This window comes from Nymphaea colorata, chromosome 2 (assembly GCF_008831285.2).
Source record: "Nymphaea colorata isolate Beijing-Zhang1983 chromosome 2, ASM883128v2, whole genome shotgun sequence".
NCBI lineage: Eukaryota > Viridiplantae > Streptophyta > Magnoliopsida > Nymphaeales > Nymphaeaceae > Nymphaea > Nymphaea colorata.
This window is the reverse complement of record NC_045139.1, coordinates 10,723,375-10,750,659: the sequence shown is the minus strand read 5'-3', so window position 1 is coordinate 10,750,659 and position 27,285 is coordinate 10,723,375. Positions and strand designations below refer to the sequence as shown.

General features: G+C 38.7%; 2 protein-coding genes across 3 annotated transcripts; both read right to left on the bottom strand.

The window, feature by feature from the left end:
* Positions 1-12,939: 12,939 nt before the first annotated feature.
* Positions 12,940-18,321, bottom strand: LOC116248028 (single-stranded DNA-binding protein, mitochondrial-like). Of its 2 annotated transcripts, XM_031620590.2 has the most exons (6): positions 17,898-18,314; positions 17,555-17,775; positions 17,233-17,459; positions 16,990-17,090; positions 13,691-13,745; positions 12,940-13,520 (listed from the first exon to the last, which is right to left on the bottom strand). In XM_031620590.2, exons 1-5 carry the CDS (start codon positions 17,953-17,955, stop codon positions 13,714-13,716), a joined length of 639 nt encoding a protein of 212 aa, XP_031476450.1. In that variant the 5' UTR covers positions 17,956-18,314; the 3' UTR covers positions 12,940-13,520; positions 13,691-13,713. The 2 variants fall into 2 exon arrangements, with proteins under 2 accessions (XP_031476450.1, XP_031476448.1); XM_031620588.2 differs by lacking the exons at positions 12,940-13,520; positions 13,691-13,745 and adding an exon at positions 13,757-13,907 and having other exon boundaries at positions 17,898-18,321.
* A 1,639-nt stretch (positions 18,322-19,960) lies between these two features.
* Positions 19,961-25,584, bottom strand: LOC116248027 (GDSL lipase-like). Its single transcript, XM_031620586.2, has 5 exons — positions 25,110-25,584; positions 24,586-24,704; positions 23,154-23,390; positions 21,577-21,820; positions 19,961-20,320 (listed from the first exon to the last, which is right to left on the bottom strand). The coding sequence occupies exons 1-5, from the start codon at positions 25,360-25,362 to the stop codon at positions 20,058-20,060; spliced, it is 1,116 nt and encodes a 371-aa protein (XP_031476446.1). The 5' UTR covers positions 25,363-25,584; the 3' UTR covers positions 19,961-20,057.
* Between the last annotated feature and the right edge of the window lie 1,701 nt (positions 25,585-27,285).

Sequence of the window (27,285 nt, the reverse complement as noted above, 5' to 3'; positions counted from 1 at the left end):
TCTTTACCATAGATTCATCGAACACTCACAAAGTGATCCATTTACCAAACGACAGTTAAAGAAACATGAATAAAAAATAATGTGCCAAGTGACGCCATCAATCAGTCCCAACCATTAAAAATCAATTTTGTACATAAAAAAACATGTAGCTGTATAGCGAAGGAGTTGGCCAAACTGGTTTGCACGTCCAAACATAAGTCCCCCGATTAGAGGCCATAAGCAGAATTACTGAAAACATGTACGAGGGATTGCAGTTGAAATCTGCAGGTAGGGGTTTGATAAACCCTAACTTAGGCCGTTGAAAAAATTAAATTTTTGAAAGATGGAAGATGCTCCCATTTGAAGACATCTTTGAAAACTGATTCCAAGATTGCCGCTTCTCTAAAACAGTCTGACAATGTTACCAATTGAGGAATTTTAAAAATAAAATCAGACATCTATCATATTAAATAAGAAAAACCTGAAAACTATATCAGCATCTAATTACTTGAGATTAGGGCTGCACATGAACCGAATCGAAGCTCGAGCTTGAGGTTCCCTCAAACTCGAGTTGAGCTCCATAGAATAGGCTCGAGCTTGACTCGATGAGATAAAGTTGTGCTCAAGCTTGACTTTCTAAACTCGTTTAACTTTTTTTTATTGATTTAGCCTCAATCGTGTCTTTTAACTTGTTTAACTCGTTAACTTGTTTAACTGATTTTTTTAATTAACTCAAATATAAATGACCATCTAACAGAAAATCCAGAGAAAGAATGCATATATTCTGCATCCAAATATCTCCTAAAGAGAAACTTAGCAATAGAAACCTCTCATTCATGACACATTATTTAGTCAACTCAAAACGAGTTTAAACAATTCGAGTTCTTACAACTCAAACACGACTCATGACATTTTCAGTATAAATTTAAGAATGAGTACGAGTCGAGCTCGAGTTGAGTTTGTACGAGCAGTCTTGGAGTGGAGCCCGACTGGTTGTCCAGTCCTTGAGACATAATTTTCAAGTCCAGCCACATGAACTCAGACTCGAATTAGATATCAAATAATAGCTTTAGGCGTTGGCATTCCTACTATCAACTCATGCCAAATCTTACATACATGGTAACAAACGGGTGCTCATTTGAGATTAGTCATTAATGACATGCAGCAATTGAACATGGTTCCACATAATTAAACCATGTGAAAAGTTCTGCTGTTTTATAGATTGTTCCTTTTCTTGAAATATTCCAAGCTATAAATTTTCCACCAGTTAGGAGCAGAAGCTAGTAGACCAGTAAGTACTACAGAGAATTTTGAGGTCCTCTACCAACTCGGAAAGGGCACCTTATTTGATTTTTCAGTAAAGGACATTCACCATTCACATCCCATATTAGCTTTTGAACTCATAAGTTCCTGTCGACTTGATGACTTTTGCGAGGCGCACAGCTACTATTCATATGACATTTCATGTGCTTTTAATTGCAACCAAGCCTTTTCTCACCTACACATATATACAAAGTTGCTGGATTCGAAAGATGAAACAAGTGGCTTGAAAGTTACAACTGAAAGAGAAAAGAACAGTGGTTTCAATTTTTAGATGATTCGTCAAGCAGAAAACATGCATAAAGCTGCTTGAAACACTGTTTAGGGAGGAGTGTGCATTAAATCATGAAAACACAAATAAATCAATACCAACAATCAACACTTCAAATAATTAAAGACCGCAATGCAAAAAAATATATTCAATGCAGTGACAGTGATTTAATTGGCAAGAAAATTTGAGAGCTTCTCGTTTAGGCACCCTGTCCTTGTTTGGGAACTGAGATTATCGACGGATTCCATGTATTAATTGTTATGAATGGAGCCAGTCTTACTCCCGGTGATCACCAGTTAACTTTGAATATGGGGCCATTCCTACCAAGTTTAAATGACAAAACTTAAAAGTTTCAAGAATCAAGATGATTCGAAAAGTTGAAATCGGTTTGAGACAATATATTTTTTTATCCACGCCAATTGTGAAGATTTAGAACAGATTAATGATTTTGGTACTATTATAACTTTGTGATTCAGCAGCATTATGTAAAAAGACAAGTTACTGATGAAAAACATATGGCCAAACTAAAATTTGACGATCTGGAGTCTAATTGCAATATGCATGATTTAATAATTAAATAATTCCATCTCAAAATTGTTTGAGTTCTACCCTCATTGTTAAACAAGCAATCCCTCTCCCCCCCCCCCCCCCCCCCCGTAAGATTGAAGCATGGGTTTGAAATTCCAAACTTTTCGTGCACAGATATGAATTATAGAAGCTCTCAACTATGGTTTCATAGAAAATTCAACAAAAAAAAGGAAGGAAGGAAGACCACACATCAGTCCCCATATCTCGCAATCATACACTCCCGATTCTTTGTTGTTCCCACAACTTTTGAACTCTCACTTTCTCACTTCAGCTCTTCTGCAAAGCTTATATGCTTTTATGCATCTGTTGGTGCTTCCGCAGTTGAGGCCATGGGTATTCGAGTCTTCAAACACCTCCTTCTGCTGCTGCTGCTTGCTGCTTCTGTCTTTAACCATGGAGGCTGTTCCCTGGTGAGTTTCTTTCGGAGGTTGCTGGCATTCTTGTTTGTTGTTCTCAAAATGGGTCTGTCTCTATTTTATGCAAAATTCAAGCTAGTGGCAGGAAAGAGTGATGAGCTTCATGATGGCTATAGTCCTACATGTCGCTTTTGCCTTTTTCCTTCTTGTGGGTGTTCCTGTTTCTGCACTTTCTGGGAATTGTGGTCTTATGGTGACTATTTGGGACAGATTTTGTTTCATAGTGAAGGGAACATCTTCTTTCTGAAACTCAACTTTCTCAATGATTGAAAAATGCTTTTCGATTAGTAGAATCGTGTTTTGCAGCAGCATCCCTTGATGTGTTCAATATGCAGTTCTATGATAAAGTGATGACAATATCTTCACTTCCTGCTGGATAAAGTGGTGATTTCTTTTCTTTTCTTTTTTTTTGCTCGAGAATTGACTTTCTTCTTTCTCAATGGATCGAAGGTCCACTCCAACGCATCTTCAGCAGATCTTGTGCCGGTTGGAGGAGCAGAGATAAGGCCAGTTTTCAACGAGAGCAGGAGGAGACTTGGAAATTTTCAGGTTTGTGCTCTCTGCACATGCTGCACTGGAGGAAGACACTTTTGTTTGCTCACACCTTGCTGCTACGCCATCGCCTGCAACATGCCTAACAGACCCTTTGGCCTCTGTTCTTTCGTCCCCAAGACCTGTAACTGCCTTGGATGCCATTTGTAGTCACCCCCTTCTCTGTTCTATTTGCTGCCACTGCTTTTGCTTTTTTGACTTGGGGCTACCATCATAGAGTTGCAGCTGGGATTAACTCAATAAATCCTTTTCTCTTCTTTGTTGGGTATTAAAAAGCGGATGTCATTGTGCTGTTGTAGAAGTTAAATTCAATATCAATTTATTGCTAACTTGTGGCTCTTTATCTTCTTGTCAGCTTTGATGGTAGCCACAGATTTCATTCATAGAAAATCATGGCAAGGGAGAGTCTGAGAACGTCGTAGTTTTAGTTTTTTTGGTTTTTATTGGAGAAATCTTGGCGAATTGCTGGCATTCACAGAAAAGAATATGAAGAACGCCAAAAACCAGAAAATTTATTTTCAGACCAAGTGATCTGAGAACGTTGGAATTTCCTCCCCTTAAAGGTTGGCATCTGGAACTCTCATGATAAAACCTCAAGAGTTTAAAACTGTGTCAATTTCTTCGACTTCCGTCTCGCTCGCAGAAGAGTATTCCAGAGTGCAAGAATTCCTCGTTAATGAGCAGGACCTTTTCTTCTTTCTTTCCTTCTTAGAAACCTGTTTGAACTCTATTCGTTACCATTGAGCGCTGGGTGCCCAATCTTTGGTGGAATTTGCATAAAGATGAAAACAAAGTTGCTTGGATTGTTGGCAGTTGCTGTATTAATTAAAAAGCTTCAAATAGTTACACAGACTGGCAGCAGCAATAATGAGAATGCTTGTGAAACTTGTGAGAAGTCGGAAAGTAAATTTTCTTTTCAAACTTCTTTTTCCCTAGTTTTTTAAATCCGGGTGAGTGGGAGGATTAAATTTCACTCTGTATTGGTATCTAGTAGCGAGATCTCTATGTGTTTCAGGATCGACACTTCTCACAATAGAGAAACATACCTCCCCACAAGTGGAACCAAAGAGATGCCTTACAATGCACCCTAAGTTTTGCCTGTTTGAGCTGTGCCCTTCAGGGCTTCCTCTTTTTAAGTCAGCAACTCACACACATAAAAAGATTGTTGTGGGCTCGCTGTACTGGCACAGAAGTATGGACGCTCTAAGAGGGTCCACCGTCCTTCTGGACAGAGTCTGGTTGTTTCATTAAATTGTGTCCTTGGTGTTTACTGTAAAAAGATTGTTTCTTCATCCTTGACTTTTGGTTCCCTGCTTCTGTAAGGTCAGCATCTTCATCTTCATCTTTTTTTGTTCTTTCTCTATGCTAGATTGGCCTCCCAACTAGTTATCTGTCTCCTCGCGAACCTGGTTATATCTGCCATATTGATTTTTCATGGGCCAGAATAGTTAATGACTAAAATAACCTTAGTTCACATTGAAAAAGAAAACTTTTTGTAAAGACAAAATTAAAATTGAAAAAAATAAAAAATCTGTGAAGGACATTTCTTTTTAATAAATTATCAAAATGCTCTTCCTTCCTTCACTGCACACAGTGTAACTTTCTCTCGTCTCTTGTGCAGTCATCCTCTCTTTGGACGTCGCTAGTCGTCTATCACATGCATCGGTTTTGCTGCTCTCTTTTTTGGAAAAAAAATTCCTTCCAATTTGTGACAAAAAAATTTCCAAGCAGACCCTGCTGCCATTTTTATGCAAATGTGCCAATTCAAACACTAGGAATCCGTGAATCTATAAATTCATTTTGGCTAATTGAACTCCCCCAGCGATGGGATTAATCTTCCTGCTCACCTGCATTACCGAAAACTTTTTCTGTTGGGAATAAGGAGATAAATGTAACATTGGGTGTTGTTGGTGCCCAAATGCTCGACCTAATGGGATTCCTTGAAGAAGCGTTTCTGTCACTGCATTAAGGTCAGGATCGAGATATTGTACCAAAAAATTCAATAGAAAGGCTACAGTCCAAAAGCAACTGAACTGACTTTAATTCCCAGTCTCAGACTCAATTGCAACCTCAGAATGTCTTTTGTTGAAAGGTTGTTTGATAGATAGATTTATCTTTTCTGGATGTACTTTTTCAGGGCGCAAAAGTTTAGGGGAAAAGATTCTAACCTGTTAAATCCTAACAAGTTTTCTTACATTTTAATCAAGCCAAAAAGTAGTATGACAAGCGAAATTGTTGTCATGTTTGTTGTCTCGTTGTGTAGTACGACAAGAATATCTTTGAGTTTACTCAGAGTAAGAAATTATTCTGCCCATCAAACAGCACTGAAATTCCTCTACATCAAACTTGCTTGCATCAGCCAGAGTTCAGATTTCTGCCAAGATCAGGCTCTTTAGTTATTTGGTCTGTAAGGGTCCGTTCGACAAATGCAACAGCTTGTAATTGTTGTGTGAACCTATTTCAAAAGTTTTGGACCTAACTTTTGGAGCATAATCATGTAACATTTAAGTATTGTTTCATTTGCCAAACAGACCCTGAATGTTCTTTGCTGTGGTTAAATAGAAATGTTGTTTTTTTCTTGAACTGATTGCTTATTAGAGTTAATTGATAAATTCATTCTTCTTTTTCAAAGTATTTTAAATCAGTATTTTGAAAGAGATGAACTCAACATGAAAGATGAGGATGAAAAAGGATTTTATGGTGGATGTAGTTGTTTATGTATTTCAACTGTTAAGTAGAAGCTTAACTTTCTAATCATCCTTGGTTTCCATTTAAAAATGCAGTCATACCGCCAAATCATAGTAATTTCTTTAGTTTTTTCATGAGATTGATAAAAAGGTTTTCCAAACTTATAAAGAGGTCATTTGGTAACAGTAACAATATATTATTGTTCCATATACCTACTCAAAAAATTGTGATAGATTCATGAAACATTTAAATATGTGTTTCATGAATATACTCCAACTTAAGCAGACCTTAAAGATCTAGGTAATGTTATGGCAAAAAATTATCACTTTCAGTGACAAATAACAGCATTTTATTATCTGCAATTAATGACACCACACAATCAGTGGAGACATGATGCCCTTTAAGATAATATCAATCTACACCATCTTCATAAGCTAATAAATTTGTCCATCACATTTTCCAATATAAATAGTAAGAAAACGACACAATCTTTAGAACATTCCAATTGTACAAAAATGCTAAGGATTTATATGAAAGCCTTATGTGATTCCACATTAAATATCATAATTACTAGTCTTTCCAAGGGAGAGCCATCTTCTCATTGAAGGCTAAAGTCCCCATCCACTCATCCCTACAGTCAGTTTTTGGTGTCTCTAGGTGTAACCTTTATACCATGCTTCAATTTGCATGTCAATGACTTCACTTTTACAGTACAGAGAGTTGAAATAGAAACTGGTCGCCTACTAGCACCCACCCATCAATTGCGCCAAACGCCTCCTTGACATACGTACCAGTCTTTAGATCCCTGCCATGAACTCTATGCCCATTATGATTAGAACAAAATTTCAGCATCAAAAATCAATCTGACCAAGTTCCAAGGTGTAGTGCCATATGCAGTGCCAATAAACAGTTGCTGGGAGGTAGGCTCATATCCTTTTATTACAGAAAAATTAAGATATGTACAGGACAAAAGAAAAAATTTACACAAAGCTGTGAAACAGCCACATCACAGGGAAAAAACCCAAAGCCCAGGTAAGCATAACCCAGCTGCCCCAAAAACCCGCCACCAGAATGCCTAAAATTCCCACCATCGTTTAAGCTCATGAAAAAGGCAAAGGCTAAAACCAGAAACAATATTAGAAAACAAAAGAAAGCATTAACCACCATCATCTCTGCCATTCCTTTCCCCATATTGACACATCTGGTCTCTGCCATCCTCTCTTTTGCATAAATGGCATCTGTTTGCCAAATGAACTCCATGTCTTTGTAATCTGTCTTGACTGGTCAGTCTCATATGGTTGGCGATGTAGGTGATCCAATTTGCTCTAGCTGGGATGTGATTGTTCCAAATACGCTTTCGCCAACCTTCCTGACTACCATTCTGTCTTATGGCATCCCAACTCGATCTAGAGGAAAAATCCTTGAGTTTAGTAGCACTACTAACAAGTTTGTCAGTCTCATTAGCAAGTTGGATACACCTACTAATGCCTTGCTTGGCAGTGCTAGTCTAGCCTCACCCAAACTCCTAACTTCGGCAACAGAAAGTTTCAATTGATCAACTATGACACCATACTCCTCTCCACTAATTGAATTCACTAGAATTTCGTCATGCCACCAGTCGGACCAGAAGAAAACAGAATTACCATCTCCAATCTTCCACCTCACCTAATTTGCTATCTTATTCCAACCTTTTCATAAGCTTTTCCAAGCCCAAGATCCCCTCCAAGGTTTACGCACAGTCCACAAACTGTTGGATTTGAGATATGTAGCTCTTATCCATTGTGCAAAAAGAGAGTTATTATTAAAAGAAGAGCAAAGTTTGCTCGCTAGGAGGGAAATATTCACTTCCTCAAGAAGGCATAAACCAATGCCACCTTCTGCCTTGGGCTTGCACAAAGAATTCCAGGCTATTTGGTGGATGTGCCGGTTAACCTCAGTATCAGCCCACAGGAATCCAACCATGCATCGCTCCAGCTTCTTTAGTACTTCGTTGGGGAGAGAGAAAGATTGCATCCAAAAGTTACCCATGGAGCTTAGGTTATGGGTGATAAGACAAGCACGTCCTGCATAGGATAGGAGTTGGGTTTTCCAAGGTGTCATCTTCTTCTAGAATTTAGCATTCAAACCTGCGCAAAAGTTTGAATTTAAGTTTCCCGTAAAGAGAGGAACACCCAAGTAATCCAAAGGTAGCTTAACTGTCTGCCAGCCTCCAAGGTTGGCTAACCTTTGCTCAAGGGGAGTCTCCACGTTGAAAGTGAAAAGAAAAGACTTAGAGTTATTGATCATGAATCTTATTCTTTCTTCAAGTTGGCTCAGGACCCTCTTGATATTGGTTATCGATTTAACTATAGCAACGCTAAAGAGGAGAAGATCATCAGCAAACATTAAGCAGTGAACATCAGGAATAACTCTAATTGAGTATGGTAGGAGAATGGCCCTCTTCATAATTTGTCCCTTAAGATATCTGGCCGCCATTTCCATTACAAGTATGAAAAGGTAGGTGGACATCAGATCGCCTTGCCTAACACCCCTCGCAGCTGTGAAGTTTCTCTCTACATCACCATTAATCAACACTGTATAGGAGGCAGAGAAGACACAAAGCATGATTTTTTCCACCCAGGATGGGTGAAATCCTAGATAAAGGAGGTTGTTCTGCATGAATCTCCAAGACACTCTATCATACGCTTTAGAGATATCGAGTTTGAGATAGGCTACGACCTCTTTCCTACTATCAAAAAGGTGAACCAACTCATTGGCCATGGCAATCTGATCGTGGATCACCCTAGATTTGACAAAAGCCCCTTGAGTTATCCCGATCAAGCGAGGAAGGATGTTCTTCATGCACTGCACCATTACTTTAACAATCACCTTGTAAAGACTATTGCATAGGGCAATGGGTCTAAAATCATCGATCCAAGAACCTCCTCTTTTCTTAGGGATGAGCATCAAGTAGGTCTTGTTCAAACTACGCACCAACTTCCCAAATTTGAAAAAATTGTCCACCACTCTCCAAATATCCTGGCAAATCTCCTCCTACATGATTTGATAAAAAAAAAAACGGACAACCATCAGGCCCCGGAGCACTGTCCTTGTCTAGAGACATAACAGCTTCCTTGACCTCCACATAGGTGACTGGTTGCAGGAGGGAGGCGTTCTCTTCCGCAGAGACAAATTCTCCTTGCCCGATATCACTAGGGATTTCACCATTAGTTGTAGCCTCATTAAGGAAACATTCAAAATGGTTGCTAGCTGCTTCCAGAACGCTATTGATAGAAGAGAGAGTTTGTCCAGCCACCTCAAGATCAGCAATGCGGTTCTTTCTAGATCTATTGTTGGCAATAGTTTGAATGAATCACGTGTTTTTGTCCCCATCTAACAACCACTTGACTCTCGACTTTTCCTTCCACATGATCTCTTCCAAGTGTAAAGCCTTTTCCAGCTCTCTCTTGATGGATTCATCTTCCCTCGTTGCCCACCCATCCCCAGCCTCACTATTAGCTTGTGCTTGCCTGAGGTGACATTGAAGTGACTTTATGTTGTCCTTAATACGCCCAAAAGAATTTTTGTTCCAGGATATTAGACCGCACTTGACCACCTCAAGTTTTCGAAGGACCCGCAGCATGGGACACCCCTGCACCTCGGCCCTTCATGCTTCACTAATAACCTGGCAGCCATCCCTAGTCATCATCCAAGGTTTTATGATTCTGAACCGTCTAGTGTTTCTATTCTGCTAAAGAGGGTTGTCCATCTTCACCATGATCACCTTGTGGTCTAAAGTGGCTCTGGGGGACGTTGAAAGAGCACAAACAACGTTTGTCTGTCTTTCCCAAGTAAAATTAGTTAAACCCCAGTCAAGTTTGCAAAAGATTATATCATTACCTTGGCGTCTATTGGACCAGGTGTAGTTACTTTGGTTGTCACATAGCTCATTAAGATTGGAAGATGGAATAAATCTGTTAAAATCAGAACAAGCTTGAGCATTCGGGGGCTTATCCGTTTTGTTGAGGCTATTGCGCATAACATTAAAGTCCCCATAGATCAAAGTAGGAATGTCTTGAGCATTAAGAAAAAATGCCAACTCAATAAAGCTATTACGACGAAGTATGGGGTTGTTTGGCATGTAAACAGCTACTATCTGGAAAATCTGCGTCACATTAGCAAAAGAGAAGTAACCGGCCAACCACCACTTATCTCCTTAATTAAGTCATATCTTTCTTTTCTTCTCTTTGGTTCAACCCTGATCAATTCGTTTTCTCCTTCCCCTAGCTTAGGCTTGTCTACTGGGGGAGAGGCGTCAATGGGTAGCAGGCTTTGTTTCTTCTATTTGTACCCATTAATGCGGGTGCTTCTCACCACTTTAGCCTGGGTTCTAGTTCCTGTAGTCTCGACCCCACTATGGTTCAGCTCCATCACTGAATTACCAGATTCAAAGGAGAGAGGAAAAGTAAGGTTGTCCATCTTCTTATCGTTTGCCAAAACATTAAAAGGGTTAGGAGATAAGGTTTTGGAAGAAGTACCTGATCCTTGAGGATTCGGCTCCATAGGTTGGTGCTTAGCTGCGCCTTCTCCATTGTCGCCTTGCTTTCCTTTCCCCTTGGTTTGCTCCTTTTGTCGAGTAGTTATTGTGCGTACCTCCTCTCGCTCCCTCTATTCATTCCTACTATTTCATCACCTAAACTGGTCTGTTTGGCAAAGGAGAGACCAGTCTTTCGGGGATGCCCCTTCCAAGCTTTTGTGGCCATTTTAACCCTGGCCCAGGGGTTAGCTGGGTTGCCTCTCCCGCTGTGAGTTTCTTACATGTTGACCTCGTATGCGTGAGGTCACCACACAAGTCACAAAAGGAAATCCTCGACTCATACACCACCTCTTAAACGATCAGTCGACTGTCCCCTAGATCCAGGGAGACACACGGCACTGGCAAGAAGTTGATGGGCACTTCAAGCTTCACCCTTGCAAAACCAACCTTCTCCCATTTGCCCGAGCAGCTATCTTCCTCCACATATTCTCCTCGTATGGCCCTCGCTACGCCCTTATAGCAGTATTCATTTCATAGGTGAATCGGTAGCTGGGGTAGCTGAACCCATAGCATAACCGTTTCCACCACATTAATCTTCAGCGCTTGACCAGGCTGCCATCGGCTAGCGATTAGAGTACGCCCGCCCACTCTCCATGCCCTTCTCTAAATTACTTCTGCAGCTTCTATATCAACTCTAATTAGAAACCTTCCATTTCCCACTATGGAGAAACGTGGGTTCTTAACCTTCCCCTACTGTTTTCTCAAGGATGAAAAAACATAACTGTAATCCGTTCCCAGTCTCCCACCACCCCCAAAAAGACCAACGATAACAACAAATTTGAAGGGCTCTTCTATATGCTTGATTGCTTCCGCATTGAATCTGACAGCAGGGTTTTCCCCCTCGAAGCTGACTTGCACTTCCTCCATTTCACCCAGGTGTGGCTTCTCCTGACTGTCCACCACCTTCGCCCAAGAGCCCTTCCATCTACTTTCCTCTTGCGCCCCATTGTCTGCGCCCATTTTTAGGTTCAGTCATGCCTCCGTCTCCTCTGTCTCACAATCCATTCCTATTGGGATAGCCTCCTCTCATCCCCCGCCATTCTTGCTGGGATCCCCTCCACACGAGCCCGTCTGATCTACACACGCCTCCCAATTTGGGCGTTTCTCTGCTTCCTCGGCCTCTCCTTCCGTCTCGCACTCCATGAGCCCTCACGCCCAAAGCCTGTCACGAGCAAGAAGGAGCTGCCTCCCTCACACGCTACCCCACCCTCCCGCCGGCCTGGGAGGGGTCGCTGGCCAACGGCGACGACACCCGAGCGGAGCCCTAGTTGAGAGAGAGCGGTTGCGAGAAAGTTCCCAGGGAGGGGTTGGCCAACGGCGACGACACCCGAGCGGAGCCCTAGCCAAGAGAGAGCGGTTGCAAGGAGGCGTTAGTGTGGTGGGCGTAGTGCCATGTGCAATGGCACCATATCCAGCAAAGCTTTTCACTCGACGATGTGATAAACTTTCAGCTAAATTGAAAAAAGAGGATCATTCTAACTAAAAAAAATTGTGCAAAGCACTATAAACAATTTTTACAACCTAACTTGGCTTCATTAACTGTCCCTGTATTAGTTCACAAATCAAGAATCATGTCAAATGCTTACTCGAGATAACAAACCAGAGCCAATTTAAATCCAAATGCCTCTACGTCTTCAAAGGAATTTTTCATAGTTTATAAGGTATTCCATATTATTTGTGTAAACATCATCACGATTCTATATCGAGTTCCGTAATTATTATTCCAACTGCATAATCTTGACAACCTCATTGTAAAATTTCATCTCTTTTAATCAGATAATTTCATATGATGACTTAAAAACACTTAAAACTTATTTTAGAGGGTGTTCTTAAACGGCATATCAAAACATTATGCGTTGCTATTCTCACTGCCTAGTTTCAAAATCCAATCTCAATCTCATGAACGAGTATTTATTGCAAACAAGTATGTTAGAGAACACCTTTTGATACTCAGTCCCAAATAGTATAGGGTTGCAACTTACAAGCTCTATAGGCAGACCATGAGATCTTTATGAATTTCAGACAACTTGAGGAACAATATACCCAAAGAAGTCAAAGCCCTTTCCCTTTTCCCATCTTTGCGCTGAAGGGCTTGTTTGAGACCTAAGTATGGAGCAAGACCTACAGGAGTGTCGTGCATCCATTGTTTACAATATAGAAAAATAAATCTTCACCAGCCTGTCAGTTTGACACCGAGCCCTTATTGCAGCTGATGCTACCGAATCAGCTGCCTTTTATTTCGTACCAACTATTAAGAAGTGTTTTCCTCTACTTACTGGGGCAAAAACTAAATCACAGGCTTCTGATAAAAAACGAACGTAAGATTTGTAATATGAATACCTTTACACTTTACAGAGATGAAAGGTACCATTCTAGGATTTCATTTCCTAGTACCATGGCCAAAATGAACCCCCGCTTCCATCATCTCTTCCAAATTGATGATCCAATATCTTCTTGTCATTTATCCCCACACTTCCTCTAAAAAAAGCTATGGCCGTCCAGGCAGTTTCAAATAGTTTTGATTATGAAAAAAAGATAAGAGAGAGAGAAAGAGGATAAAATGAGAAATTCATTAGCAAAAATTGTGACAAGAAGTTAAAAAAAAAAAAGGAAGACGCAAAGGAATACAACACAAAATACAAAAAACAAACAAACAAAAGGACGCATATAGAGAGAGAGAAGTCTAACAAATAAATTCACATGATAAACGCCTCTAAACGACGTCATGTACGCTTTCTTTCTTTTTCTAGAACAGAGAGTCAAGGTACGCGTTTAAGAGTTACGTTACACCATTCGCTTCCTGTACTCTTTTCATTCGTTTACAAATACACGAGATGTTACTCCTCGGAATCCAAATTGAAGCGGTCCCGTTTGAGATACAGGCAAATCAAGCCAAACGAACACCTTGGCCTTAGCTTCAGCGATGACCTGCACTCTCATAGCCAGGGAGGCGGGCGTGAATTGCACCAGAAGGCAAATTTCTTAAACTCAACGGGTCACCCATGTCTTCATTGTGATTCTCCTTACAGTACACAAGGTTTTTGCATAGAAAAGATAGAGATACAAGCTTTGATCTTGCCAATGCCTCGAAGAAAAGGAGAGTGGAGTTTCTTTACCAATGCCGCAGCTCCTTTACGGTCCAATATCCCAGTTGAGGATGGGAAAGGTGGATGGCCACATACATGTACCATATACCAGAGAGAAAGGATTAAGCATAGCCAATTCTGGATTCAATAATGCAATTTGAAGCTTCTTCTGGAAATGCTTCAACAAGACTTAAAAAGTGGTCGACCCTTGTACCTCAGGAAGACGGCTCACCAATATCACCTTTTGTTTTCCAAAAATACCAATCGACCTACAATATAATGCATTGAAGGACCATCAAAAGCAAGTTCAGCTTCAACAAAGAGAAAAGTTAACAAAATCTGCTCAAGGCAGACTTGGCGCTTGGCAGCCTAGCAAGCTGGATTCATCCGTGTCGACCAAAGAATACAGCACACAAGAAGCCAAAATATATCTGTGAACACAGGAGACAAGGAAACTCGAATTTTAAAGTCATTCGGGGGTCTCTATTGATTTCAATAATAACCAGAAAACAGCAGTTACATAACCAAGAAATTTGGCACCCTGCCAACAACAGCTCCAGCCACTTAGCAGGAGTTGTCTCGTACAGTACTGTTTTCCCTTTTAGTTTCCCTAAGAAGCTCTTTCCTTGTATAGTTACCAGCTACATTTTTTGAGTCTCTTGCTAAAAGCAGAAATAATGAACACGTATGTTGAACTGCAAATACTCAAAAGTCATGCAAAACATATAGCAAGAGTGTTTACAGGACATTTTAAGATCATCAGCAACCGTATATGAATAACTAAATCTATTGGAAGGATCAACACAAATGGCTAACTTTAGGTTCTACAGAAATATGTCAAAGGAAATTTGAGGAACATAAAAATCTTGGAACCGTTGGCCCCTCCAGCAAAAGTGTCCACGTAAAATTATGAAGATGCATTGGACAATGATAAATAAGGCCAAACAAGTCACAAACGGCTGCATATTAAAAGGACAATCAAAGTCCTCAGGCAGCATCCAGGGGCTTAATTGGTCAACGCCAGTAGTGTATACAATTCATCATCTACATAGAGCAAAACCGGAACCACAAATGGATAGCAGAAAACCTGCAAGATGAAGATACCGCATCCATTGCTTTTAAAAAATTGCACTAGATGTTAACTCTTCAAAACAGTCGCTGCACCAGCACCCTCACCTACGATTGCTACACCCACACTCCACACTTATGTAACGTACCTCATGCTATCTCAATCTCATTCATTAGCAAAGGAGCCAAGCCTAACCATGTTTTGGGAGACATTAAAAGCCTATTTTCATTTTCTGCAACACTTAGTGCATAAAGTACTAAACCAACTGAGACAAATGAGCAAACGAAAAATATTTGCCCAAAAATTATGAAAAATAAATGTCATCTGCCAGATGACGTATTGAAATTCCAAGATAAACTTAGTTTTTGTTAACACTTAACATTGTATTGATTCTGGCAAGGACCAACTTGAGCTTAAAAGGGCTGTACAAGCTTGGTTCAAATTTAGCTTTGTCCAGCTATAAATTGCGCTAGGTTGCAACAGACTCTGGGCCATGTTTTTGTGAACCTAGTCAAAATACAGAAAGGATAAAAAAGCAGTTGTTTAGAAATTCAACTCAATCAATTTGTCATTCTAAGAAGCTACGTAACATGGATACTTCCAAAAGGGGGAAATACCAGTGTCGACCCAACCCAACCCGACATGGCTACAGCTGCAGGTGCGGCTGTGGACACAGCTTGGGTGCAGCTCTGACCATGCCAGGTGTGGTCAGCACACCCAAAGCCGAATCTGTCGACTTTTCGGCCTGGACAATTTTGAACAAGTGCAAAATCATCCATATTTATGTTTTTTTTTTGTTCTTTTAAGTTTACAAAGTAAAGTAGTAAACAACCTTCCACTTTCAAAGGCTTTTTGTTCTGCACAGAAAAACTTTATCATCCTACCCAACTTCAATTTCCAGCATCCAGCAAGTGGTAGCTCCCCAGTGAGACAGAAACTTTTTCCAGTGAAGGCACTCTTCTACAGTCACTTTTTCAGTTTTTCTTCCTTTCTTTAATTCTCTATGCTCCAAGAAGAACCCAGTTGCTTGGTTTTTTGTTTTCATTTTTTTCCCCTTTTCCGGCTCCTTTTTTCTCTTGACCTCTGATCCTTCTTTTTCTCTGTATCTCCTCCTCTCTTTCTCAGTTGGTTTTGATGTTGCGGTTTTACTAATTTTTTAGCCCGTTCTTTGTTTGAATAGGACTGTAAAAACTGTATTTGTTCTTCTGTGTATATATAAAGTGTGGACTGTGAAACATGGATAAGTTTGTCTAAAATCTTATTGTTTGGTATGCATATATGTGTGTCTGTATGGCCATGTTTCCATATCCAAGTTTTTTGAAAGTGCTCTGCACCCATACCTTTATGCATGTGACATAGCTAAGAAGTGAAATGTGCTACTTGGCACACACAAAACTAGAGGCCCTTAAAAGGATTAGGCTTCCTGGACTGGATGGATCAGCATAGTCAGGACTTAAAACAAGTTTAAAATATTAAACTGAAAATTGCACCATTAGCTCGGAGAATTAGAAGGAATTGAAAGGAAATTAATATGACCAACATAAAAAGATTAAAGATCTTATTACAATTGTAGTCACCGAGCCTTCCTGAAATCCTACCTTTGCACCTAGATGGACTAGGAATGCATTTGACTGCATAGTTCATATTGTAATAACCAATACTAAATTAAACTGATATCATTAGGTAAAGAAGCTAGACCTCAGTACACCAATTTAAAGGCGGCAAATTTTTGATGATAGAGTCTACCTTAGCTAAAAAGCAATTGGAGTATGGGACTATCCGAACACCATCCCCATATTTACACGCAACAAACTTGTTTATGTAGATTTTTTTTTTGGCTTTAAGCTCAAAATCCTTCTTTTATCCAAAACTAGTCTTTTGCGCTAAATTCATGTAGACAAAGTTGGCTATCGCCCTTGTCTGCTGCCTGGCCGACAGTTCTCCATAGTTTAGTTGTGGTTTCAGATCTTGTTCATTTATGCACCAGTGATCTTCAAGAGAATACCATTTGAAGCATGCTCACTGAAGTAATGACCGATGTTGTGTTTGGATCCAAGAATTGGGATTCTTCATGAGCTAACTGGGAGCAAACTGAGTGGCACAAAAAAAATCGTATTACCTGTTTGGTTTAATATTTCAGAAGCACATTCTTAGTCATTTTGCAACATTTCAGCCTTACGAGAAACTACGTCTTGCACCACTTTTTTCACCTTGTGCAAAGACTCGGACACTAATCAGCAACCGGCTAATCTAAGTTCCTTTTTCTTCCTTTGTTCTAAATAGAACAATCTTCAAGAAGATTGGTAACATTGTCTCCAAATTCTCCAATCTTGTAAACATAAAGTGGATAAAGTAAATCCAACTCAAAAGTTGAAATGTCCCACAGTTTTCACTCTCAGATGCATTCAACAAAAAACACAAAGACTAAAAATCAAGGAGCATACCGTCTCTACGAATGGCGATCTCTCTTATTTGTCTAGGAACACCTGTTATTTTATCATTAAAGACCTTCGTCTCCAAATTCCCTTCAATATACAAAATTGACCTAAAAAACAATAGAAACAATAAGATCAAATCTCCAATCGAGAAGATGAATGATGCTCAAACTGCAGCAAAAAAAAAAAAAAAGAACTTCGAAAAAACTAAATCCTAAGAGGAACGAACAAGCATGAAGCAACCGCGTTTACCCTGGTTTCACATGCTCCATAGCAACTTTACCCAAGGGTTCCGGATAAATGCAAGCACGGTGCCACTGGACCGTGCACCTTGGAGGATCCTCAATAGGGCTCCTGCCATCAAAGGACCCTAGGTTGTTGTGGATTCCGCCGGTCCCAATCGAGAAGAGCGTTACCGTGAGACCGCTCTTCAGCTTCTTCTGTACAGGCGCTTGCCCAACCTGCCCCACCAAGATTGCCTGGGATTCCCACCGCCATAAGCCCCAGGAATTCCTCAAAAGTGGATGCAAAGACGGAAAGAACATACTCAGGTATCGAGAGAGAGACCCACTACCTTGTAAATACCGACATCCATGCCGTTCTCGAGGCGGTAAGGGAAGGGGCTACGGTTCAGACCCTCGGTGGTCGGAGAAGATGACGGGCATCGATCGTCGACGGTGGTTTCCCGGCGGTCGAAATCCGTTTCGGCCGAGAAGATGCCGTCGTCGGGTTCATTGGTGGAAGAAGTACCAGTGCAGAGATTCCGCGAGTGTGAGGCGGGAAGAATCCAGAGCTCTGTGAAGAAATGGGTCAAAGAGCGAGAGAGGGAGAGGGAGAGAGAGAGAGAGAGAGGGAGTTGGAGGGAGCGCGCGCGCGCGAGAGAGAGAGAGAGGGAGGGAGAGAGAGAAGGTTAGTACCAGAGAGTCTCAGGAGGGAAGGAGCGAGGCGGGAGAGAGCAGGTGGCGGCGGCGCCATTTGGGGCGTAGAAACGCTGCCTCTTCCGGCGGACTTGCCGCTCCGATCAAGATTGTCGAACCAAATCTGGGTGGGGGAAAACTCTGTTGGAAAAGCCCACGACTCGGTACGCGTCGGCTATAAATATAATCTACCTAGGGCGAGTCGGCGCGCTCTTTCGTCACTTCTTAGTTCTTTTACTATTAATTTAATAAAAAATATGCAAGAAATTGGCGACTCGACTCAGATCACCCGTCTCACTTTCTTTTAGAATTAAATTTAATAGAAAAACAATCGAGACATGTATTTTGTGATGTATAATTTTTTAAAAATATTCGAATGGAAAGTGTTTCATGGACAATACGTTGATCAGGACTAATTTTTAATAACAATATCAAGTTCATTAGAATAAATATTTCATTAGCTGTTTTTTTGTTTCATCCAAATTGGGAGATGTATTCATTATTTATATTAATTCAAAAGAGTATTTTAGAACCCTCAAATAGTCAAATACATGGTAAAATGTATGAACTGCATAATACATAAATCAGTAAATAATTAAAGGATATTAATATCTAAAATATGCAAAAAGTTGGGGTCAACAAATATGTAAATAAGTATATTTTCTAGGACTGTGTGGGCAACTGCCCACACAAGCCCACATGCATGCTTGGACCTTGAGTTTTGAATTCAAGTTTGGGTTTTACAGGTATCTCTAAATTAACTAATGCCGATTTTCTAGTGAAATCGTCCATACATATTATTACACATACAACGTTTTTTAAGTTTGATTTTTCCCTTTAATTCTTAACATTCAAGATTTCCACGGACATATTTCACTTTACAATATGAGTTTGAGGTGTTTGATCCCCTCAATATACAATGGGACTGAAAAACTCTACTTGTAGTTTTACTTTATATTTGATGATCTAGAATATTTATTTCAAAATTAAAAATGACTTGTTTGCTGAAAATACAACTAAAATTTTGGAATTCAGAAAAATTATAAAACTGCAAAATAAAAATTCCACCCCCTAGGATGCGATCAATTTTGGTTCTTTATAATTCTACAATCAAAATTCTTTGTTTGGATAATGCAATTCTTATTTTCTTTTAAGAATAAGAATAATAACTTTAAACAATTCTTTTCTGGTTTGGATAATGTTATGGTTAGATTTGTCATCAACAATTATATTCTTTGAGTAGAAATATTCATCTTATGGTCCGCTTGAGAGCCGAAGCCCCCAACCTTTTTTCATATTTCGAAGGTACTAGACCTTCTTTCCGTGTATTGAGGTCGCACTCTTTCTATGTTTCAATTTACATATTAGTTTTTCCTTTTGCAGTATAATGAATTGACATTTTAAAAATTTGTAAAAGAGACTGACCACCTATCCACCTTACCTTGCCCATTACAACAAGTCAACAACTTCCTTGACGATGCCATGAATTAAGAAAACTGATTCTATATATGTCTTATCTCACAATCACATCATATTAAAATACTAAATTTCATTAGCTATGAGGATTTGTTAGCGTCAACTATGCCGACAAATCATTAATTGTGTATTATTAAGATTTTCCCTCTTCTAGAATAATTTTTTTTTCATAAAAATGTGTGAGTAATTATTAATATTTTTTGCCAAAAGCATCTTAGCTGCACATTTATTTTTACTCCGAGTGAGTACAGAAAACTCACCATCCTGATGAAGGTCGAAGCCCCCGCCCAACCTCTCATCCCTAAAATTCATGGTTTACTTTTAAAAGTTCAATGGTTTAAAGACTTATAGTGTAAAAAAAAAAAAAAAGAGGTTCAACTTTCAAAGGTAGAGCTAGGATTTTTTTTTCTTTTGGAGCGGGACATTATCTGTTTAACTTTCAATAGAGGCCAAACAAAAAAATAAAATAAAATGTTAAGTAGTAAAACCTTATTTTTCAAAAACTTGGGGCTTGATCATGAACCAACATCTCTGAATAATGTTAAAAAAAAGAATTAAAAGAAAAGAGAGGCTTCAACAGTGGTTAATTACATTATAATAAATGCTTTATTTTATTTTAGTCCAACACATGTGCACTTAGTCTGTAGGCCAAGCACTGCACTGGACAATATACATATATAGGATTTACTGACTCTCATATGGCAACATGTTCTGATCTTCATGGAAGAGCATCTTAGCTGATGTGGGTCTAACAGTTGAGTCCTTGCCTTCCCACAAAGTTTCTGCTATCTGTTTATGAACTACTTCTGGGGAATGGCTCCCATCAAACCACACATGTGTCCATGGATCCCAACACAAGCTGTAGCTGCTGCCGTTCTTCCCGCCGCACGTGTCCAAACCTCTGAGAAGTCCGCTTCCGCAACACGCGTCGATAGGATGCGTCAAACCTAATTTTCCGAGAAAGATTAATTCTTAAGAATTTCCAGAAAAATCACACTCATGCTTTTGATAATCAAGGTGCCCATAAAGTAAACCTGGTTAAGAGTGAGTCCTTATAAGGGGGTGTTTGATAGCTTCGAATTTCAATTAAAATTCTAGAAACAAAGTTCTACCTCAAACTGGAATTGGAATAAAGATTCTAATTCTAGTTTCCCTTTGTACTTGAAGCATGGAATTTTGATTGTAGAATTGATGAATTAAATTTTTTATGACATGAGTCATAAAGAAAGATGAAAAAATTTTCTAAAATTCTGAAATCGTAATTCTGCCCTTAGGATAGAACCATAATTCTGGAATTGTGATTCAAGAATGAGCCTAAGAATCAAAATACATTGTTTGGCAAAGAAAATGGAAACTGTATTTCTGAATTTATCATAAAGATTGGAGCAGATTCATATAAAAAACTTTAACATATACAATTTCATAAATCTACCTCAATTTTTGGACAAGATTCATGAAACAGTTTGTTGTTCTCATTTCATAACAGTTGGTATAAATATCATGCATCCTAAGAAGGATAACATAGTTAGTCAGACTGGCATACTGGTAAAAGTCTGATCATTAATTTGATTCATGTGACTGCTATTCATCTGAACTACAAATAATATATGCACAACATTCTAATTAATGAGTATACTACTGTTCATCTATGTCTTAAAACAGCCATAAACCTAGTGAGTTCGATAAATTGATTGTTGCCAAATAATGTTTTCAATTGCTGCATGTCTTCTAAAATAATATTCCTGATCCCTGCAACTCGCTGCTCCGTGGCACAGAGAAAGTCACTATGTAACCCAATTTACATGCATGATGTAGAAACTATATGGTTAAACCTATAACTATTGTTAGAGTTATTTCATAAAAAGATGGGCATTGCACGTTTCACAATTTATAGACATGAATATGCAAAATTTAATTAATGGCATTGTATCAAGAAAAAAAGGAACTTGTATTCATAAAAATGAATGTTTATAAGATTTTTTTTTTCTCTTGTTTTTAAGGGTGAGTGGTTCATTCCACCGCCTTTAAGAAAGGTTGCTACCCCTCTGTGCCTTTTATCTGGGTTTACAGTGCATGTTTTAGGGCCTTTTATGGTCCAGAGAAAAAGCGCATTGAGACGTGACGGTGACCATTTCAAGAGTTAAACACGAATCCCAATGAAATTATTAGGAATGTTCATAAGACTATTAGGCGTAATACATACCATATTTTTCTGGGTTGTTCATCCTCATTCTAAGAAACCCAGTGAGATCGAACCAAACATAGCTGATGTCAATGGCGGAGGCGAGATTCGCCAGTGATTGCTCCATAGCTAAGTTGTAGGCGAAAGTGAAGTTGGTGGCGATCTCATAGCAGGAGCCATTGTAGAAAGTTCTAACTGATGGCAGACAACCCAAATCTACCAATGATGTTATAATGAATTTTCTTGCACCTTCTTCTTGCAAAGCCTGCCACAACCCTAGTAATCAGTATGTTTTCACGGGTATTAATGAGGGAAGTTTGTTGTCTGAGAACAGCCTCAATGAAAATCTTGGCCATTCAAAAAGTTGAGAATATTATTAGAAAAGTCATTTTGATTTTTCTATTGTTTTTCTTACCAAAAAAATGGAAAATTTTTTAAAATATTCATTAAACAGTTTTTTACTTCAGGTAATATATATGTGTGTGTGTGGGTGAAACTTTATTAAAAATTTGTAAAAGTAAGTGAAACTTGAAGACACCACAAACTGTGATAAAGGAAGATGTTCTCATCTAAAATGAATACATATTCGATATAGGATATATATGTATATGAAACTAAATCTAAAACTTAATCCAAATGTGGTTAGATGTTTACTTAAAGCCAAGCCAAATCCGAATCTGATGGAATGTTATTTCTTGAACCAAAATGTGATCAATTTATACATCCGAAACTAATCCTTTTTTTTCACACCCAAAATTGTTTTAAACATTTTGATCTCATATTCAATCCCAATCCCTGAGGTGCTTGATGTACCCACAATCATGAAATTTTAGAATCAAAATACTCATTTACAAGAAATAGAAATTATTAAACAAACAAGGTATTTTGTTTCCCAGAATTAGGAAATTGAAACCCAGAATTTTGATTCCATCCTAGTTTGAGAAGAAATTATGATTATGAAATTTTCATTCTTGAACCAAAATTCGGAACCCGTTTGATGCAATTATTTTTGAAATATCTCACATGTTCTGCTCGTTTATATATCATATAGAGCATAGGTTGCTCATTAGCAATATAATTGTGAATGCAGTTATAGATCTTCATCAATAGGGATGTCAATATATCCGATTTGAATTGGATATTCGACCAATCCGAAAAATCGGATATGGATAAAAAATTAATATCCGATTAAGAAATCGGATCGGATTCAGATTTAATAAATGACATCCGAACAGATTCGGATTCGGATATACATGAATATCGGATCGGATTCGGATTCAGATCGAATTCATTTTTAGACAAATATCCTCTATCTAATACTTGAAAAAAAAAACAAAATCCGGTCCAAAATTCAGATTCGGATTCGGATATAAATATAAAAATCAGATTCGGATCGGATTCGGACTGTAAAATCGGATTTCGGATTCGGATTCGGATATGACTTTGCTTTATTCGAATTCGAATCTGAATCAGAATCCAAATATATGAATATCCAAAAAAGCGGATATGGTTAAAGGTGTATCCAATCCGAATCCGATCCGTTGACATCCCTATTCATCAACCAAGTTTTGCTAACTGATGATGAAGTAGAAAGGCACCTGAATCGCGGTAGAGAGCTCTTCAACCAGCAGCTGCCGGAACTCATCAATGGTGTACTTCTCTAGGGTCTCATTGTTGAGCAGGTAGCCTGCAAACAAGTCATTGTTCCCAACACTAAAGTAGTAAACCGAGCTCCCCAACCATGTCTGGGCCTCAACCGAACCCAGCTGCATCTGCTTGGTGATGTTCTCTTTGAGGCTCCTAAATTGCTTCAATTGGGTCTTCAAATCCACCACCTGAGTAGCTTAATCAACTCAGGTTAATTATATCATGGAAAACAAACAAGCTAATTAAGGGAAAAGCGTCGGTAATGACTCCGGAAACCCGGCTAGGCGGCTTGAAGGTGGCGCCAGTTGTTACTGTTTTGATATCCAAATAAGGTCATGTTGAGTCCAAGAAACACTGCCTTCCCATCAATTTGTAATTATCTAGAGATCTAAATGGATGACCATGAATCAAAAGGGAAAATCCAAATGAAAATAAGCTTCAAGAAGCATAGAATAGCTAGTCTGATAGAGGTCTTAGTCTTTTATTCCTGTCCGTCCTATGTTTCAAGGCCATACATGAAGAGAAATGACATCAATATGGTGGTACATCCCAGACACTTTGCGCTAAACACACGCAGGGGCAGAGCCAGAAATTTTTCATGAGGAGGGCCGAATTAAAGCTTCTTAATTTTGACAGGGGCTGGAATATCATTTTCAAAACTTTTATATATAACAAGTGAAATTTTCTAAAATTTACATGTAACTTTTTTTTAAAACTTGATTCAGGGCTCATACAAGCCCCCCTCTGAGCACACACTTGTGAAGCGCTTCAGGACTTGAAAAATTAATTATAAAAAAAGGGAATAAAAATGCTTTCCATATATATATATTGAAACAGAAACTTTGACAAATGTAACACGAGCAAGGGTGGAGCTAGGAATTTTTTGTACTATGCTTTCAAAATTTTAATCATATGTATTTTTTTATATAAGTTAAAATAAAATTAATAAAATTTACAGGTAAATTTTTGAAATTTTTAAAATTTGAAGGGAGGCCATGGCACTCCCTTACCTTCGCCCCCTGAACGTGAGTAAAATGAGACTATATTTTCAAGCATTACCAACATTAGAAAAAGAAGATAGTTTTGAGAAAAAAATATATAAAAACCATAAGAGTAGTCTCGGATCTTAAATCTAAGGCTGATCTAAGATTCTTTTAACGTGAAACTTACAAAAATAAACAAATACTGGATTTTACCACTAGGTGAAACAAAAAAAAAAAAGAATTTAAAATTCCTAATTTAGTTAAAAACCTCATATTTGAAGCCAGACTAAAATATGCAGATTTGAGATCCCCAATATTCTCAAAGATCCCATGTCACTGTCAAAAAGAGTTGGCACAAACAAAATATTGACAAAAGTAAAAAAAAAAAAAATCTTTTTACCAAGCCTCGATTGGTAGTTGAGAGAATCCCTGCACCTCCCGATGCAAAGTTGGCTCCATGTGAAAAATCAGCCGACGGTTGCAAGAACGGCGGGATCAACGGCAGCTTCGCGTACTCAGCTGACAAAAACAGTGACGACTACAGCATCTTAGACAAAATAGATCTATCAGATCCAAATCGTATCATTCTTTAAGAAAGAGACAAATAGATCTAGATCCAAATCGTTGGATGATCCATTTAACACCCTCATCCAAGTCTGAACACGCCTAGATTTGATTTTTTTAAATTTTATAACTGATTAAATTACAATAAAAAAACGATGAGAAATAAAATAAATTCAGGCTTCAAGGAGTAGTGATTTTGTCACACCACCAAAAGTTGAATGCCTTTTCTCGAAAACTTTCATTTCATGGAGAAATTATAGTGTCCGATCACGAAGAAATCGGCTCGCCTACGAGTCAACCCTCCCAAGGACCAGCGGAGACATGCACATAAATTTTACGCGGTCAGATTCGATGTCGTACCGATGAAATCAGGAGACACTCTGCCGTCGGAGAACCGGCCGGTCGATCGCCGGAAATAGCCATTGTAGCCGTAAGGGAAGTAGTTGGCCCTGAAGGCGTCGGTGGTGTTGATGAAGTTGTTGGTTCCACAGTCCACAGTCGAGTCCCCAAAGATGAAGAGCCCAGGCTTCCTACCTGCCTCCTCATGGTGCCGGTGCCGACCGGAATCCGTCAAGGAAAGCAGAGAGAGGAAAAGAGAGAGAAATCTGGCCATATGAGGAAGAAAGACGAGGTTGGTAGTTCTCCTTGGAAGCGGAAACGGCGGAGACAGAGAGCTTGAGTTTCTGCTGTAGATTTGATCAGGCCATCGGCTTCTTCATACTTAAAGAAAGGAACCGCTGGTAAATTGGCAGGGTAACGTGTTTGGTGACGGCGAAGAAACGGAAAAGTTGGTATTGCAGAGATCAGGCCCGCGCTTGAAATCGATGGGAGACAAAGCTTTGTCTGTACAAAAGATGGCAGGGTGAGAGATAATGTCTCCCTTTGGTTGTGTTTGATTGTTTCTTCGGAGGGGAAAATTCATGGGAAAAGTTCTATTGGTAAAAGGGTGGAAGAGAGTAAATTTCCCATAGTCCAGCGTATATATATGTTGATTGTCGTACATTACAAGCTATTTTTGTAAATAGACACAATTTAAGGTGATCTAATAAATATGGGTCAGTTTCATCTCATTTACCATGAACGATATGGGTAGAAACTAGAGAAAATCTATATCCAGTTTATGATAGGTAAAACCGTCATAAGACACAAGGGTTAGGAAATCTGTTGTGTGATCTTCTCTATTCCATCCTAGAGGATCTACTGGACCTTCTTCCAATTGTAAGCAGGGCAGAGTCAGGAATTTTTTGTCGTAGATGCCAAACTATAGTTTCAAAAATTTTAAGCAGAAATAAAAATTTTTAAATTTTTTAAATTTACATATAAATTTTTAAAATTGTAAAAATTTGAGGGGGGGTGTTGGCAGGGCCAACCCCCCCTTCCCTCCGCCCTTGCTTGTACGATGGACATTGGTATGCTTTGGTAAACTTCTCAATGTCTAACATTATCGATAACTATTACAAACATTTTCTTTTTTTAATTTGTGTTTCAATAATCACACTAATGAAACAATGTGATAAAAATGTGATAAAAAAGCAAATCATGGAAATTAATTACATATTGTGGAAACTAATTAATAACACTCTGCCTCTTTGTCTCCGGAAACTCCACAATTAATGCTGATGATAAAGATCAATGTAACACTCCTTGAATTGTTGGATCCACGTATCCGCCCCAAATTTTTTGTTTGGGAGGTGAATTATATTTTTAAAATTTGAATAGGGGCCTAAATCTAATTTTTCAAAATTTTTATATAAGTTAAATAAAAAAATACAATTATATATATATATATATATATATATATATATATATACATATATATATATATATATATATATATATATATATATATATAGGCCCTACTGCCCTGCACACCTAACCATCTTATTTCACATAAAGGTAGCGTCCCCACTGTGTGTGTCTATTTCACCAACTAACTTTCAACCAGTAAAGATTGATTTCACCTTGTAATTTTTCTCATCATTGAGGGGCCGTTTGATGTCATAGAATTATGGAATTGGAAATATATTTCAGAAATATATTTCCTAAAAAAAGGGAAAGAAAAAAATATTTCCGATCCTCATTTTAACGAGTGTGTTGTGATAACTGAGAAATATATTTCCAGAAACATATTTCTGTGTTTGATTTTTAAGAAACATATTTCCAGATTTTCAAAAATACATTTCTTACTTTGATACAAGAAACTTATTTCCAGGAAGAAATGCTCATAAACATCCAACCGTAAGTATTTACCTGTTTTCCATTGAGAAAGAACCACTACGTCAAACCCATTTGTGTTAAATCTTAACGGTTTTAATATAAAGGTAGGCTTGGGACAGGTTTCATTCATATGGTGATAATTCTGTTGCATAAATTCACTGTACATATGAAAGTTTCTACAGAAGCAAGCGAGGGGTGAGGATATCTGCAACTGTTGTGTGATATCTGTTATGCTTTTCTATTCACGTTGCAACTGTTGTACATATAAACAGCCATCTTGTTGGCTCTTGCACTGTCCAGCACTGTTGAACCTTTCTTC

What these genes read in the sequence shown, in the direction of transcription:
- LOC116248028 (XM_031620588.2), bottom strand. Translation starts at nt 17,955, where the DNA reads ATGGCGCCGCCGCCACCTGCTCTCTCCCGCCTCGCTCCTTCCCTCCTG. An exon ending in TGGATGTCGGTATTTACAAG is followed by an intron (nt 17,460 to 17,554) that starts GTAGTGGGTCTC and finishes TGGGAATCCCAG; the next exon opens with GCAATCTTGGTGGGGCAGGT. An exon ending in GATCGCCATTCGTAGAGACG is followed by an intron (nt 13,908 to 16,989) that starts GTATGCTCCTTG and finishes CTGTGTTCACAG; the next exon opens with ATATATTTTGGCTTCTTGTG.
- LOC116248027 (XM_031620586.2), bottom strand. Translation starts at nt 25,362, where the DNA reads ATGGCCAGATTTCTCTCTCTTTTCCTCTCTCTGCTTTCCTTGACGGAT. An exon ending in AGTGTCTCCTGATTTCATCG is followed by an intron (nt 24,705 to 25,109) that starts GTACGACATCGA and finishes TGTTTTTGTCAG; the next exon opens with CTGAGTACGCGAAGCTGCCG. An exon ending in AGCTCTCTACCGCGATTCAG is followed by an intron (nt 21,821 to 23,153) that starts GTGCCTTTCTAC and finishes GGGTTGTGGCAG; the next exon opens with GCTTTGCAAGAAGAAGGTGC.